The following is a 17773-nucleotide window of genomic DNA, read 5'->3' as shown; positions in this document are numbered from 1 at the left end:
GGAAAAGAAGGCATTAAGTACCTCAACCTTTTCCTCATCTCTTGTTACTGTTTCCCCCCACATCCAATGAAAGATGGAGATTCTTCTTAGTCCTTCTTTTCTTGATTATATATTTAATATACATATATAAATATAATATAATATATAAAAAATATATAAATATTTTTGTAGGTCATTCTATAGAATATCTTTCTGTTCGTGGTAGTAGATTTGTAAGGCCTTGCAGCTGTAATGATTGTTCTTCTAAATTCAGTGTTTGCTATGATAGTAAGACAGGAACTAGCATTAAGTGGGTCTTAGACTGAGATATCCTGTGGTATCACTGACAGAAAGTTCAAAAATGATCTAAAATAAATGCTTGCAGATCTTTCATGTTCAACCACTCTTAACAGCTGTTGTCATCAGCAGAGGCACAACACACTCAAGTTTAAGCTGTGACAGTATCTAGAAATGCAGCAGAGGCTTGTGCCAAGGATCTCCACCTCTGGCACATGGTGTACGTCTGATTTACAGGGTTAGAAGCCATCCCTTTAGCCACCTCATTGCTGTACATGGTGCAACCTGGTTGCAGTTGCTCAGCCCAGTCCAGCATAGCTGTATCTGTCTTCACTCTGTCATTGCAAGTCTGACAATCTCTGTTAATCTGTGTAGAATCAACCTGTAGCTGCAGCAATCTCATTGGCTGCAATGATAGAGCTAAACAAAACAGTCCCTGGCACCAAGGACTGTGGTCTGAACCACATCTACATGTTATAGCAATGACACTAGATCCCTTCTGGGCCCATGCAGTGTCCTTTTGTCCGTAAGACACAGTTACTGTTTTGTGTAGAGTCCTTTTATAGTTCCAAATACGTGCAATGTAGATTTGCATATATCTTTTGTTGTGTTGCTGACAGATTATGGATCGTATTAATGCACACACAAATTGTTGTTATAGGTAGGATTTTTGAAAGAAACATAGACAGGTGGTTGGTTTTTTTTTGCCCAGGGTCATCAGGAAAATTAATCTGTACTAATTCAAAGTGTGAATTTACAGTTAAACTGCTTTAAATTCTTGTGTGTACAAGTGAGTTGCAGAATGAGTATCCATAATTCAGATCCTTTTAGTGTCAGGGTTACCATTTCCTTGTATCTGACTTTCTGATAACCACATCATCTAATTGCTTCCATAAACTGATTAAGTGCCAGAGGAGCCCAAGTCAATTTGACTCTTTGCAGCCAAATGCCTATTTGTTTTAGAAAATGGGATATAAATTCCTAAATAACTTGAATTGCTTTTGAAAATTTAGTTCTATTAGAATATTAGAAATGGTCAGCACCATAGCAACAGCAAGGAATTATACCTAGTGTTCTACAGTAATGTAAAGACAAAAAAAATAGCTTATCAGTTATCATTTGTGAAAAATAGGAGTTACATTACAAATGTACAAGACCAAAATGCTTCTAGTGATACTGATAAGCAATTTCAATGTAATTTCAGTAAAGGAACAAGAACAGATTATTTTTTCTTTTTTATTTTTTCGGAGTATATGATAAATTTTTAGGTCTGCAAGGTACTAACGTTTACTGCAAAAAAAAAAAAAAAAAGCTAGAAATTAATTAGGTATGCTTGCTCTTGCAAAGGGCTAAATGTTATAAAACAAAGTTATTGATTTTGTTTTATGCTATATGACCTTCATGAAAAGATAACCTAGTGTCTCTTTACTATATAAAATTTAATGACTAAGACAAAAATGCAATATTTTTAAAAGAATAAAATGAAAATAGAAGTTGAGTCTCTTCAGAGAAATCAGGGATTTTATTAGTGCTACTGTGATGATTCAGGTTAAATATAAGTCTTTTGCATTGTGATACAGTGTAAAAAAAGACATATGAAACTGTTGTTAACATTTTAAATTTAATGAGAAACAAAGTTCAAATGTCACCTATGTAAATACATTTGGAGTACACTAGAGGACAATACAAGAAGCTTGGAAAATTCATTGATTCTTGTGTAGAAGAGTGACTCCTCTTTTTCCCACACTTTAACTTGAGTCAGGAATAGGATCTAAATCCCTGGCTGATAAGGATCATAGCTGAAGCATTAATTTTGTGTTAATGTCCAATCTTAAGCATCCCACAAAGTGCCTTTCAAGAGCTCTTCTATTGCTATTGACCTTTAGTGTTTCAATAAGCAGCGAACACCACTATACTTGGGTGCTGGGTTACTGTGGAGAATATTTCAGTGAAATTTTCCTTCCTTAAAAAGAATATAATTTGTAGTCTATTCCTCAGTGATAAATTTCCATGTTGAAAGGTTGTCTGTGTTGTGGTGGTTTCTATGGATCCTAATATGATTAAGGCTGTATTACAAGTACAGAACATGGATTTAGATGGTGAAGCTAAGTAGGATATAGCCACCACTTTCCAATACATAATTGTCTGCCAGGTAGTGGAAACTGTACCATTACTCAACTTCTTTAGTCAGTTTCATCCATTAAGTCCCTTCTGCAAAGATTTTGACCCTGCCACAGTAAGATACTAATCAAAGCATAAGACAAGAGACGGCTAATAACAGGACTGTCTATAAAACAACTGGAAAGCTGTGGCATAAAGACCACACAGACACCAGGGTTCTTTAGGGATCAGTAACTTCAATTTCTTTATTAATGACAATAACTTCCACTTTTATTGAGAACAAGCAGTCCGAGACAGCAAGCTGTCTCCTGAATCACCCTTCTTTGTTCCTTCTAAACTCTTTACATTCCTCATGGCCTCATCGTTAGGAGTCGGATGTTATCACCAACCATGGGGCTTATCGACCTCCATGGCAATACTCCCACAGAAAGGCAACTCTTCTGTTCATGGGCTGAATGTGTGCTTCGAACAATTCAAAATCTGAGAACATGCTCAAACTGAAAGGCTAAATGCAAATGAAAAGTGGTACATGAAACGCTTTGAGTTTCTGAATTCCTATATTTCACCTGAAGGTCAATGTGATCCTTGGTCACAGCCAACATGGGTTCATGAGGAGAAGGTCCTGGTTGGGGCAATCCCAGACATGAGTACAGACTGGGTGAAGAACTTACTGACAGCAGCCCTACAGAGAAGGACTTGGGTGCTCTGGTAAACGAAAAACTCAGATAGAGACAGCAGTGCGCACTTGCATCCCAGAAGGCAAACAGCGTTCTGGGCTGCATCAAAAGAGAAGTGGCCAAAAGGCTGAGGGAGGTTAATTTTCCCCCTCTCCTCTGCCTTTGTGAGGCCCCATTTGGAGTACTGCATCCAAGTCTTGGACCCAAAGCACAAGAAGGATGTTGATCTGTTGAGGGGGTCCAGAGGAGGGCCATGATCAGAGGGCTGGAGCACCTCTCCTATGAAGAAAGGCTGAGAGAGCTGGGGTTGTTCACCCTGGAGAAGAGAAGGCTCCAGGGAGACCTCATTGCGGCCTTTCAGTATTTTAAGGGGGCTTGTAAAAAAAGATGGAGGGCAACTTTTTCCTCAGTCAGATAATGACAGGACAAGGGGGAATAACTTTAAACTAAAAGAGGGGAGAGTTTGAGTAGCTGTTTGGAGGAAATTATTCACTTAGAGGGTGGTGAGGCACTGGAACACACTGCTCAGAGAAGTTTTGGATGTCCCATCCCTGGAGGTGTTCAAGGCCAGGTTGGAGGAGGTCCTGGGCAACCTGATCTAGTGGGTGGCATCCCTCCCCATGGCAGGAGGGTTGGAACTAGATGATCTTCAAGGTCCCTTCCAACCTGAGCCATTCTATGATTCTATGATGATTCTCTGACTACTGGAGTTGCCATGGTGAAGCCATGCTGGCTTTCTCAGTTCACTTCCTTCTCCTGCATGTGCTCTGACATTGCTTCCAGGAGGATCTGTTCCATGATCTTCCCAGGAACAGGGGTGAGGCTCACCTGTCTGTAGCTCTCCAGGTCTTCCTTTCTGCCCTTTTTAAGAATGGGAGCGATGTTTCACTTTTTCTAGTCACCAGGGACTTTGCCTGACTGCCATGACTATTCAAATACGACGGAGAGTGGCTTGTCAACTACATCAGCCAGTTCCCTCAGGACACTGGGATGCATGTCATCGGGCCTCATAGACTTATGCATGTTCAGTTTCATTATGTGGTCTCAAACCTGCTCTTCACTTACTGTGGGAGAGACTTTGCTCCCCCAGGCCCTGCTTTGAGGTTCAGGGACTCAAGAGACGTGGGAAGCCTGACTGGCAGTGAAGACTGAGGCAAAGAAGTTGGTGAATACCTCAACCTTCTCCATGTCTGTCATTACCAGTTCACCCTTCTCATCCGTCAGAGGGGGTACGCTCTCCTTGGCCTTTCTTTTCTGACCAATGTACCTATAGAATCCCTTCCTGTTATTTGTTGCATGCCTTGCCAAGTTTAGTTTCATCTGTGACTTGGCTTTCCTTATCCCATCCCTGCACATCCGGACTGCATCCCTGTACCCTTCCCAGGCCACATGTCCCTTCTTCCACTGCCTATGCATTTCCTTCTTGTGCCTCAATTTGACGAGCAGGTCCTTCCTCAGCCATGCCGGTTTCCTGTCTTCCCTGCTTGATTTCTTACCCATGGGGATGTAGCGCTCTTGCACGCTAAGAAAAGTGTCTTTAAATAGTTGCCAGCTCTGATCAGCTCCTTTGTCCCTAAGGACAGTGTTCCATGGGATCTCATCTGTTAGGTCTTTAAACAGCTGGAAGTTTGCTCTTCAGAAGTTCAGGGTCCTGACTTTGCTCTTTGCTCATAGTACTTGAGATCACAAACTCAGCCAGGACATGGTCAGTCTGCCTCCAGTCAGGCAGCCCAGTCTGCCTCCAGTCTTAACCTCTTCAATGAGTTAATTTGCATTGGTGAGCACCAGGTCCACTAATGCTTCTTCTCTGTTTAGTTTGTCTAATACCTGGACCAGGAAGTTATCCTTGATGCACTCCAGTAGTCTCCTGGATTGCTTACAGCCTGCTGTGCAGCTTTTCCAGAAGACATTTAGGTGGCTGTAGTCCCCCATCAGGATGAGAGCTTGCAAGCATGATGCTTCTTGTAGTTGAAGCAAGAATGCTTCATCCACAGGCTCCCCTTGATCAGGCTGCCTGTATTAGACCCCAATCACAAGGTATGCTTTATTTGTCCAGTCCTTAACTTTTACCCACAAGCTCTCATCCTGTCTGTGGCTGTTTCTCAGAGGCAGCTCTTCCCAATCAACTTAGAAGGCAACACCCCCGCCCTTCCTTCCCCTCCTGTCTGTTCTGAAAAACTTGAATACCTCTATTCCAATGTTCCAGTTGTATGATCCTTCCCACCACGTTTCTGTGAGAGCAATTAGGTTACAATTTTCTAATTGCACCATGGTTTCCAATGCCTCCTGCTTGTTTCCCATGCTGTGTGTGTTGGTATAGAGGCACTTCAGCTGGAATATCAGTCGCATCACCTTTTCAGAGGAACCCTTCCTAATTCCTTTGGGACGATTCACAAGTATTTCCCTGTTGCTTCCTAAAGTGACAATGTTCCCAGGTTCTCTTTCATCACTCAGAGATACATCCCCTTCCCCTGATGGATCTAGTTTTAAGATCTGCTAATAAGCCCAGCCAGCTTGCTGCCCAGAACACTCTTGCCCCAACTGGTCAGGTGAACCCCATCTGGTGTCAATATGCCCAAAAGTTTGTAGAACCCAAAACTTTGAGCATAGCACCAGCCGCACAGCCAGTCACTCACTTGGTCCTTCTTCTTCCGTCCCAGTCATTAACTGGGAGAACAGAGGAGAACATTACTTGCACTCCCAATGCCTTCAACATCTTTCCAAAGGTCATCAAGTCCCTTTTGATATTTTGTAGTCTCTTTGTTGCAGCCTCATTTGAACCTTCATGAAAGAGTAGGAATGGGTGGTAGTCTTCTGGCCCCACCAAGACTGGTATTGTCTTTGTAATATCACAAATGTGGGCTCTCTGGGCAGGCAGCAAACCTCTCTGGAGAGATTATCTGGATGGCAAATAGGTGCCTCAGTGCATCTTAGTGTGGAGTCTCCAATTACTAACACCCTTTGCGCCTTTTTTGTGGCACTGGTTCTAATTCAGGTGGTTGACTCAGCCAACTTTGGATGGTTGCCCTTTCCGAGGTCTTTATATTTGTTATGGTTTAACCCAACTGGCAGCTAAGCACCACAGCCATTTGCTCACCCTCCCCCCTCTCTCTCTGGGATGGGGGAATCAGGAAAAAAATGAAGCCTGTGGGTTAAGATAAAGACAGTTTATTAGGAAAGAAAAGAAAGGAAAATAGTAGGAATAATGATAATAACACTACTAATAATAACATGTACAAAACAAGTGATGCACAATGCAATTGCTCACCACCCACTGACCGATGCCCAGCCTATCCCCGAGCAGCCGGTCCCCCTATCCTGGCCAGCCACCCCATATCAATTGTTCAGCATGACATCATATGGTATGGAATACCCCTTTGGCCAGTTTGGGTCAACTGTCCTGGTTCTGTCCCCTCCCAGCTCCTGCTGCACCCCCACCATCCTCACTGGCAGGACAGTGTGAGAAGCTGAAAAGTCCTTGGCTTAGTATAAGCACTGCTCTGCAACAACTAAAACATCAGCGTGTTATCAACATTATTCTCATCCTAAATCCCAAATGCAGCACTTGATCAGCTACTAGGGGGAAAATTAACTCTATCCTAGCCAAGACCAGTACACCATTACTCACACACTCTTCTTTTTCAAGCCCCAGAGAATTGTATCTGTTTTGTAGGGGCACTTCAGGGGCAAGGGGGAGACTCCTTCTCCTGCTCCAAGCAGTTTGAAAACAATTTTCACAAACAGAAGTTTCAAACAGCTTCAAGCTGTTTGAAAAGTTCATCCAGCTGGGCACACTTGCATCCATGACATCCACCTTTGCCTTCAGAGCCTCCTAGGAGGACTCCCAGATTCTGTATTGCCCTGGAACTGAGGGTCTGGGCAGCAATTTCAGTCCTCGGGAGTTCTGTTTTGGTCTAGGCATCTGCCTGGGGAGGTTGTGGCCCCTCTGTTTGGGTTCGAACAGTTGTCGTTGTAAAGATCATTTTACATGCAATACATATAACCTAAACCTCTGTTATGGAAGTATTTTTTAGTATACTATGGTCAGTTCATAGAACTGCAGACTGTTTTAGGCATTTAGGCATTGGAATGGGCTACCCAGGGAAGTGGTGGAGTCACCATCCCTGGAGGTCTTTAAAAGATGTTTAGATGTTGAACTTAGCGATATGTTTTAGTGGAGGACTTGTTAGTGTTAGGTCAGAGGTTGGACTCGATGATCTTGAGGTCTCTTCCAACCTAGACAATTCTGTGATTCTGTGATTTTTAGGTAGGAAAGGACCTCTGGAAGTCATCTGGTCCAACTCTCCTGCTCAAACAGGGATACCTAGAGCAGGTTGCTCTGGACCATGTCCAGATGGCTTTTCAAGATCTCCAAGGAGGGAGACTCCACAACCTCTCTGGGCAACCTGTTCAAGTGCTTAGTCACTTGCACTGTAAAGATTAGAAGGAATTAAGTAAAAGGTTTTAGATAGGAAGAGTATGTGTAACAGAGATTCTAGTTCAGCTGTTTCATGATCAAAATTATGGCCATGGGCTCTAGCAGTTCTTGTGAGCCCTTTGAATTCTTAAAAAAAAAAAAAAAAAAAAAAAAAAAAAAGATTTGAAGAAAAAAAATAAAAGAGATTTGAAGACTGACCATTCTTATTCTGTCTGTGCAGTTCAACAGTCAGCAAGCATTGGGAGGCAGAACTGGCCACGCTCAAAGGTAATAATGCTAAGCTCACAGCAGCCCTTCTGGAATCCACTGCCAATGTAAAACAATGGAAACAACAGCTCGCTGCATATCAGGAGGAAGCAGAACGTCTTCATAAGCGGGTAAGTCAAGGCAAACAGCCAGGATCCTTGAGATGGAAGCACTGGTGACTGTAATGTCTCATTTTTAAGTAAAACAAGTTTATTTGGGGGGCTTTAGGTAAATCTTTGGGAAATCTTTAGGAAATTAATGATTTTTTTAAAGCACACAGGGTTTCTCAGTTAGGGAATTCTTTCTTTTGTAGCTGTTCCTTTTCTGCAGAGGGTTTTGTTGCAGGAAGTTATATGAGCTGAGAAACAGGACATATTTGCCAGCTTTCACTCTTCATTTTATGCCAGCTGCATCACAGCTGTTTCAGGACCTTCTCCATAGCATTACACTTCAATTCCTCTTGCATTTAATCTCATACAAACTTTACATGAGATCTGTAATTTTAAAGAACCCTCTTGTAGTTTCCACGTGTACCAAAGACCAGCAGCTTCCTTTCAGCCTTGCACTCAAAGAAAACTGAACATAGAATGAAGCTCATAAGATGCAAATAAAGGTCTGTTCCTGCGTTCATACAGGAGGGGCGGGGTCCTATTCCCTTCACTTTGTATTCTGCAGAAGTAATTTGGCAAACCAGAAATGAGAGCACAATGGGGGCAGAAATGACAGCTCAAATGCTGCTGGATTCTGCACCTGGGAAGGGGCAACCCTGGTTATATGTACAGACTGGAGGACGAGAGGCTGAAGAACAGCCCCGCAGAGAGAGATCTGGGGGTTTTAGTCAACAGCAAGCTGAACATGAGCCAGCAGTGTGCCTTGCCAGACAGGAGGGCCAACCATATCCTGGGGTGCATCAAGAATGGCATTGCTAGCCAGTCAAGGGAAGTGATTGTCCCACTCTACGCTGGTGCAGCCTCACCTCGACTACTGTGTGTAGTTTTGGGTGCCACAGTATAAGAAAGATATAAAACTGTTAGATATAAAACTGTCCCTGTCCAAAGGAGGGCAACAAAGATGGTAAAGGGTCTAAAGGGGAAGATATATAAGGAGCAGATGAAGTCACTTGGTTTGTTCAGCCTGGAGAAGAGGAGACTGAGGGGAGACCTCATTGTGGTATACAACTTTCTCATGAGGGGGAGCAGAGAGGCAGGTGCTGATCTCTTCTTTGGTAACTAGTGATAGGACCCAAGGGAATTGCTTGAGTCTGCGACAGAGGAGGTTCAGTCTGGATATCAGAAACAGGTTCTTCACTGAGAAGGTGGTCGAGCCACCAGGGAAGGTGACCCAGGGAAGTGGTCACGGCACCTGACAGAGCCTGACAGAGTTTAGGAAGCATTTGGACAATGCTCTCAGACACTTGATCTGATTTTTTAACTTTTTTTTGTGTGTGATTCTTTGGGAACCCAGGAATAGGACTTGATGATCCTTGTGAGTCCCTTCCAACTCGGATATTCTATGATTTGATGATTCTTTGTGTTCAAGGCCAGGTCAGATGGGGCCTTGGGGAACCTGATCTAGTGGGTGGAATCCTTGCACATGGCAGGGGGTTTGGAACTAGATGAACTTTAGGGCCCTTTCCAAACTAAAGCATTCTATAATTACATGATTCTATTATTCTCTGATATGCTGTATTCTCTAATACGAAATAAGGTATGGCAACTGCACTTAGCCAAACCCTGCAAATTTCGTATGGTCTTTTCATGCCTGTGCTGAACCTGTCCCACTGGAGGCTGTATGTAGTCACAGGAACAAGAATCATGTTGGTCTGAAGAGGAGAAATTCAGCAGGCTGCATCTAACCTGGAGGTCTGGAAGAATAGCAAGAATTCCCTTGAATTGAGAAACCTGGGGAAATGTCAGGTTGTTAGGGCTGTCCTATATCTAGACTGACTTGAAGACAAGGATCTTGAAGTTCCAGTACACCGCTGTAGCAATTGGCACCTGCTTTTCTTCGACCCTTAGCAGCCCCACAACAGAAGGGTCCTCTGAGAGACCAGGCAAGGTAGACAGCTCTTTAACGTCCTCTGTCTCTAAGGCAGCTATGCCAAAAGCCCACCAGTACCCTTTTTGAGGTAGTCTATGCCAAGGATGCACGGAGCATCCGGGCCAGTCACAAGAGGGTGCTTTTGCCACTCCTTCCCAGTTAGGCTCACTTCAGCCTCCAATACAGTTAACTGCTGGGATCCCCCCGTCACACCATAAATACAGATGGGTTCTGGCCCTTTATAGCTTGATGGCATTACAATGATGTGATCAACATCACTGTAATGGATGTGATCAATAAAATAACAACTATGTCTCCACCAACTAGCAAAAAAGAATCACAAACCTTTTCAGGTGTCATGGATTTTTGGAGAATGCACATTCCAAATTACAGTCTGACTGTAAACCCACTCTACCAAGTAACCCGTAAGAAGAACAATTTCAAATTGGGCCTTGAGCAATGACAAGCCTTTGAATAAATTAAACAGGAGATAGTTCCTGCAGTAGCCCTTGGCCAGTCCGAACAGGACCAGATGTAAAGAATGTGCTCTACGCTGCAGCCAGGGTCATTGGCTCCACCTGGAGCTTCTGGCAGAAAGAGCACGGGGAAACTCGAGGTCGACCCCTGGGGTTTTGGAGTCAGGGATACAGAGGATCTGAGGCCTGCTATACTCCAACTGAAAAGGAGATATTGGCAGCATATGAAGGAGTTCGGTCTGCTTCGGAGGTGGTTGGTAGTGAAGCACAGCTCCTCCTGGCACCTCGACCGGGCTGGATGTTCAAAGGAAGGGTCCCCTCTACACATCATGCAACTGATGCTACATGGAGCAAGTGGGTTGCACTGATTACTCAGAGGGCTTGAATTTGAAATCCCAGTCGCCCAGAAATCTTGGAAGTGATTGTGGACTGGACAGAAGGCAAATATTTTGGGATATCATCAGAGGAGGAGGTGGTCCATGCTGAAGAAGCCCCACTGTACAACAAGCTACCAGAAAATGAGAAGTGATATGCCCTGTTCACTGATGGGACCTGTTGTACTGTAGAAAAGCATCGGAGATGGAAGGCTGCTGTATGGATTCCTACACGACGAGTTGTAGAAGCTGCTGAGGGAGAAGGTAAATCGAGTCAGTTTGCAGAAGTGAAGGCCATTCAGCTGGCTTTAGATATCGCTGAACAAGAAAAATGGCCAGTTCTCTACACTGATTCATGGATGGTAGCAAATGCCCTGTGGGGATGGTTACAGCAATGGAAGCAGAACAACTGGCAGGGCAGAGGCAAACCCATCTGGGCTGCTGCATTGTGGCAAGATATTGCTGCTCGGGTAGAGAACTGGTTGTAAAGGTACGCCATGTTTTGGGCTCACGTGCCCAAAAATTGTAACACTGAAGAACATCGAAACAACCAGCAGGTGGATCAGGCTGCTAAGATTGAAGTAGCTCAGGTGGACCTGGACTGGCAACAGGAGGGTGAATTATTTATTACTCGATGGGCCCAGGACACCTCAGGCCATCAAGGCAGAGATGCAACATACAGATGGGCTCGTGATCGAGGGGTGGACCTGACCATGGACGCTATAGCACAGGTTATTCATGACTGTGAAACATGTGCTGCAATCAAGCAAGCCAAACGGTCAAAGCCTCTTTGGTATGGAGGACGATGGCTGAAATATAAATATGGAGAGGCCTGGCAGATTGATTACATCACACTCCCTCAAACCCCCAGCGTCAAGCGCCATGTACTTACAATGGTGGAAGCAACCACCGGATGGCTGGAAACATATCCTGTGCCTCATGCCACCACCCGGAACACTATCCTGGGCCTTGAAAAGCAAGTCCTATGGCAACAAGGCACCCCAGAAAGAATTGAGTCAGACAGTGGGACTCATTTTTGAAACAACCTCATAGATACTTGGGCCAAAGAACATGGTATTGAGTGGTTGTATCACATCCCCTATCATGCACCAGCCTCCAGGAAAATCAAGCGATACAATGGATTGTTAAAGACTACACTGAAGGCAATGGGCGCTGGGACATTCAAAAATTGGGATACGTATTTGGCAAAGGCCACCTGGTTAGTCAACACTAGGGGATCTGCCATCCGAGCTGGACCTGCCCAATCAAAACAGTTACATACTGTAGAAGGGGATGAAGTTCCTGTAGTGCATGTAAGAAACATGCTGGGGAAGACAGTCTGGGCTACTCCTGCCTCAGGCAAAGGCAAACCCATTTGTGGGATTGCTTTTGCTCAAGGACCTGGATGCATTTGGTGGGTACTGCAAAAGAATAGGGAGGTCCGGTGTATACCTCAAGGGGATTTAATACTGGGTGAGAATAGCCCATGAGTTGAATTGTATCATGTTAATTATTATACAATACTGTATGTCATCACTACCATGATTGCTATATATCAATGTCTTGTTAATTGTATCACAGTAACATCCACACAGGTAATGATGAAAGAATTTTGATAGAATTGGACAAGCACAGAGATCTGATGGAACGAGAACGGGCTTCAGCGTGCTATGATCCAACATCACACACCATCTTTTCCGCCCTGAAAGACAGTTGTAACAGATGGAGCCTAAAGTCAGTCATGGACTAAACAAACTCAGTGGACATTTTATATACATATATGAAAAGTGGTGCTTAATTGGAATATTTTGGAATGTATGGAACCTGAGCATGACTTAAATGGTATGGAATAAGGCAAGGATATTGTTCAGGTTTGGGGTAGAATAGAGTTAATTTTCCTCCTGGTAGCTGGTAGGGTGCTGTGTTTGGGATTTAGGATGAGAATAATGTTGATAACATGATGATGTTTTAGTTGTTGAAGAGCAGTGCTTATGCTAAGCCAAGGACTTCTCAGCTTCTCATGCTGCCCTGCCAGTGAGGAGGCTGGGGGTGCATCAGGAACTGGGAGGGGACAGAACCAGGATAGCTGACCCAAACTGGCCAAAGGGGGTATTCCATATCATATTCATGCTGAACAACTAATATGGGGTGGCTAGGCAGGGCAGGGGACATCTCCTCAAGGACAGGCTGGGCAGTGGTCAGTGGGTGGTGAGCAATTGCATTGTGCATCACTTGCTTTCTGTACACGTTATTAGTAGTAGTGATATTATCATTTTTATTATTATTTTCATTTCTTTTCTGTCCTAATATACTATCTTTATCTCAAGCCATAAGCTTTCACTTTTTTTCCCCGTCCCACAGAGAGGGTGCGGGGGAGGATAAGCGAATGACTGTGTGGTGCTGAGCTGCTGTCTGGGTTAAACCACAACACAGCCACATGAGTTTATAGAGAAGAATGACAATTTCTTATGCGTTCTAACTGCGTGTGTAATAGCTGGCTGGATGGAATGCATCAAGTGTAATTAAACTGGTGCTTTTATTAAAGTGCTTTTTATTTCAAGAAATTGACAGTTGACAAAAATCTGCTTTGCTTGAAAATTTTTCCAGTCATGCACAAGCTTGTCTTGTGTGTTTGTATAGGGATTTTTATTTTACTTTCTCTTTTAATTTTCTCCTTTGTAAGGATGGAACTTCTAAAGTGTGCTCTAGGTTTGTGAATGAATTATAGTAGTCATTGTTTATAAAATTATTTAAATTATAACCTTATAATTACTATAGTGCAGAAGTTCAGGTGGATTTGAACACCAGATACTTTACAGTGAAGAACTCATTACTAAAATACAGACATAATGAGGTAGCATTCTTTATAATAAAATGTACTAAGAACTTCTGTTTTAAAGCTAAGACAGTACAGTTCTGATACAACAAAGAAAAGAAAACTATCACAGAACAACAGCAACTGAATTATTTGCCTGCCTCTTGTGGGGTAATCCAACCAGACAAAATGACCAAGGCTTTGCTGTAGAAGATCTCTTTTTCTTGATGTTTTTTTTCTCACTCTTACACCTATCCTATTTAAAATCTGTTATTAGCAAAGGCAATTAATGAATATAGGAAAAAAAATTTGCATGACTCTTTGCATGCACCTGATACTAGAGTTAACAAAAGTAGTAACTAAGTCTTTGTAGCTACATTCATTAATAGCTAATTATTTTTCACAACCTTTGCCAAGCAAATTCCCTGCAATTATTTTGTATTTCTGAGGGAATACAAAATCTTATAACATGAGATCGTCTACACTGTGCTTTTATGATCACCTTTCACATTCTTGTATTAAATCTTTCTGTAATCTGTTACCTCATGGCTTGCTGAAATCTAACACAAAATATAGGAATAGTCTGTTTCTATGGCTCTCTGGGCATGTTGTGGTTTAACTTGACAGGCAGCTAAGCACCACACACACATTCGCTCCACCACTCCCCTCCCAGTGGGATGGGGGAGAGAACTGGAAAAGAAAAGAAGGTAAAAGCCCATGGGTTGAGATAAAGACAGCTAATAGGACAGAAAAGGAAAGGAAATAAAAATAATTATAATGATAGATTGTACAAAGCAAGTGATGCACAATGCAATTGCTCACCACCCGCTGACCGATGCCCAGCCTGTCCTTGAGGAGCGGTCCTCCCCACACTGGCCAGCCTAACCACCCCATGTCAATTGTTCAGCATGATTTCATATGGTATGGAATACTCCCTTTGGCCAGTTTGGGTCAGCTGTCCTGGTTTTGTCCCCTCCCAGTTCCTGATGCACCCCCAGCCTCCTCACTGGCAGGGCAGCATGAGAAGCTGAGAAGTCCTTGGCTTAGTCTAAGCACTACTCTGCAACAACTAAAATTTCAATGTATTATCAGCATTATTCTCATCCTAAATCCCAAACACAGCACCTTACCAGCTACCAGGAGGAAAATTAATTCTATCCTAGCCCAAACCAAGGCAGCATTACTATAGGATAGCTCATCAAAAGTACAATGATTCATTGAAAAATAGCTGTAGTCCAACATTTACCTGTTTCAATAGCCTTGCTAAGAGCATTCACTGAGACAGTCTCAGAAAGTTGACAATTTCCAAAAATGGCCGATCGCCTCGGCCATTTGCCGAGGCGATCGGCTCCGGGGCAGACGCGTTCTGCAGCGGAGCGGGGGATCGGGCCAGGCAGGGCTAATTTTGTCCGGCATCGAGCCTACTTGAGGGAGCCGCCAGGACCCGGCAGCCCTCGTGAGGGAGGCTGACGAGGCGAAGGCGGAGCCAGCAGCGTCAGCGGCGGGCTATTTAAATCGGGACCCACCGCCATTTCACTGCCATTTGCCGAGGCGATCGGCTCCGGGGCAGACGCGTTCTGCAGCGGAGCGGGGGATCGGGCCAGGCAGGGCTAATTTTGTCCGGCATCGAGCCTACTAGAGGGAGCCGCCAGGACCCGGCAGCCCTCGTGAGGGAGGCTGACGAGGCGAAGGCGGAGCCAGCAGCGCCCCCTCCCCAGCCCTTCAAAAGCAGCCCCTAGGGAGCGCGAGCGACCAGGAGCGCGGCGACCAGGGCGGGCAAACAGGGCGTGGCGCGTCAGAAGGGAGTGGCGCGGCAGTTAGCGCGGCAGTTCGCGCAGGAAGGGCAGAGCGCTCCCCCTACACACAAACAACACCTCGTTAACAACAGCCGTAACTAGGTGATAATGGTCGCCACCAGGCACGGCGCGCTCTCCAGAAAGTCGGTACACACGCAGACCGACTACCCGTTAAAAAATGCCGCAGTTCAGGTCACCGGATGCAAGGAGTGTCTGAGCCTGTTGCTGCCATCGGCGGGAGGCAGAGAAACTGCGTGCGTGAGGTGCGAGCAGGTGGATGATCTGGTCCGCATGGTGGCGGAGCTCAAGGAGGAGGTGGAGAGGTTGAGGGCCATCAGGGAGTGTGAGCGGGAGATAGACTTCTGGAGTAACTCCCTGCAGGGCCTCAAGGGGAGGTGCCGAGGTGAGACTCCCCAAATGGGGGCGGACCCCCTGCCCTGTCCCCGTCGGGCAGAGGGAGGGGATCTGGGAGCTGAGGAGGAATGGAAACAGGTCCCTGCTCGACATCGCAGGCGATGCTCTCCCCTTCCGGCCCCACCTTCCCAGGTGCCCTTACACAACAGGTTTGAGGCCCTAGAGATTGAGAGGCCGGTGTGTGAGGAAGAGGTAGCAAATGTTCCCAGGAGGATGCCTGGAGCGAGGAGGTCGACTCCGCGCCTCAGGACTGCCTCCACCAAAAAAGACAGGAGGGTTATTGTTGTTGGTGACTCGATTCTTAGGGGAACAGAGGGCCCTATTTGTCGGCCGGACCCTACCCGTAGGGAAGTCTGCTGTCTCCCTGGGGCCAGGGTCAGGGACGTTGCCAGGAAGCTTCCTAACCTGGTACGCCCCTCTGACTATTACCCCCTTTTGATAGTCCAGGCGGGCAGTGATAACATCGAAGAGAGAAGCCTCAAGGCTATCAAAAGGGACTTTAGGGGGCTGGGTCGGTTAGTGGATGGAGCGGGAGTGCAGGTGGTGTTTTCGTCCATCCCTATGGTGGCAGGGAGGAGTTCAGAGAGGACACGGAAAGCCCACCTGTTAAACACGTGGCTCCGGGGCTGGTGCCAACGCAGAAATCTTGGGTTTTTTGATCATGGGGCACTTTACTCAGCACCTGGCCTGATGGCCGCAGACGGGTCCCTATCTTTTAGGGGAAAAAGGATCCTGGGCCAGGAACTGGCAGGGCTCATTGAGAGGGCTTTAAACTAGGTAGGAAGGGGGATGGGGCTGAGGCTAGGATTGTTGGGGCTGTGCCAGGGGGAACAATGGCAAGGCCGGAGGATAAGGCAATGGCCCAGCTGAAGTGCATCTACACCAATGCACGCAGCATGGGTAACAAACAGGAGGAGCTGGAAGCCATCGTGCGGCAGGCAGGCTACGACTTGGTTGCCATCACGGAGACGTGGTGGGACCAGTCTCATGACTGGAGTGCTGCAATGCCTGGCTATAAGCTCTATAGAAGGGACAGGCAGCATAGAAGGGGTGGTGGTGTGGCTCTCTATATTAGAGAGTCTTTCGAGGTTGTAGAACTCGAGGTTGGGAATGACAAGGTCAAGTCCCTTTGGGTTAGGATCGGCAGGGACAACAAGGCTAGTGTCCTGGTCGGGGTCTGCTATAGACCGCCGAACCAGGATGAGGAGACGGATGAGGAATTCTACAGGCAGCTGACAGAGGTTGCAAAATCATCAGCTCTTGTACTCGTGGGGGACTTCAACTTCCCTGACATATCCTGGAAGCACAACACAGCCCTGAGAAAGCAGTCTAGGAGGTTTCTGGAGAGCGTGGAAGATAGCTTCCTGACGCAGCTGGTTAGTGAACCTACCAGGGGAGGTGCCCCGCTAGACCTTCTCTTCACAAACAGAGAAGGACTGGTGGAGGACGTGATCGTCGGGAGCTGTCTAGGGCAGAGTGACCACGCAATGGTGGAGTTCACTATTCTTGGCGAGGCCAGGAAGGGGACCAGTAAAACCGCTGTATTGGACTTTCGGAGGGCTGACTTTGAGCTGCTCAGGACACTGGTTGGTGGAGTCCCTTGGGAGGCGGTTCTGAAGGGCAGAGGGGTCCAGGAAGGCTGGGCGCTCTTCAAGAGGGAAGTCTTAATGGCGCAGGAACGGTCTGTTCCCACGTGCCCAAAGACGAGCTGGCGGGGAAGAAGACCGGCCTGGCTCAACAGAGAATTGTGGCTTGATCTTAGGAGGAAAAAGAGGGTTTATAAGCTTTGGAAAAGTGGGCAGGCCACTAAGGAGGACTTTAAAGAAGTAGCGAGGCTGTGCAGGGACAAAATTAGGAAGGCCAAAGCTCATCTGGAGCTCAATCTGGCTACTGCCGTTAAAGATAACAAAAAACGTTTCTATAAATACATCAACACAAAAAGGAGGACTAAGGAGAATCTCCATCCTTTACTGGATGCGGGGGGAAACTTAGTTACAAGAGATGAGGAAAAGGCGGAGGTGCTCAATGCCTTCTTTGCCTCAGTCTTTAGCGGCAATACCGGATGTTCTCTGGATACCCAGTGCCCTGAGCTGGTGGAAG

The 17773-nt window shown here is 45.7% G+C and overlaps 1 protein-coding gene and 1 long non-coding RNA gene across 4 annotated transcripts in view; both read left to right on the top strand.

Moving 5' to 3' along the window:
* LOC311426402 overlaps positions 1–17773 on the top strand; it is a 579678-nt gene that overhangs the window by 448132 nt on the left and 113773 nt on the right. The window lies entirely within an intron of this gene.
* Positions 1–17773, top strand: part of LOC311426318 (homer protein homolog 1-like) — a gene marked incomplete at its 5' end in the record, with an annotated part of 213350 nt that overhangs the window by 163190 nt on the left and 32387 nt on the right. For all 3 annotated transcript variants that reach the window (XM_084502736.1, XM_084502735.1, XM_084502734.1), the window contains one exon: positions 7733–7889. In XM_084502736.1, the coding sequence (XP_084358862.1) occupies positions 7733–7889 (157 nt within the window). The remainder of the gene's footprint in view (positions 1–7732; positions 7890–17773) is intronic.

This window comes from Aythya ferina (genome assembly GCF_964211825.1).
Source record: "Aythya ferina genome assembly, chromosome: W".
Classification (NCBI taxonomy): domain Eukaryota; kingdom Metazoa; phylum Chordata; class Aves; order Anseriformes; family Anatidae; genus Aythya; species Aythya ferina.
Note: the sequence above shows the minus strand (reverse complement) of the source record. Positions and strands in the feature narration are given on the sequence as shown.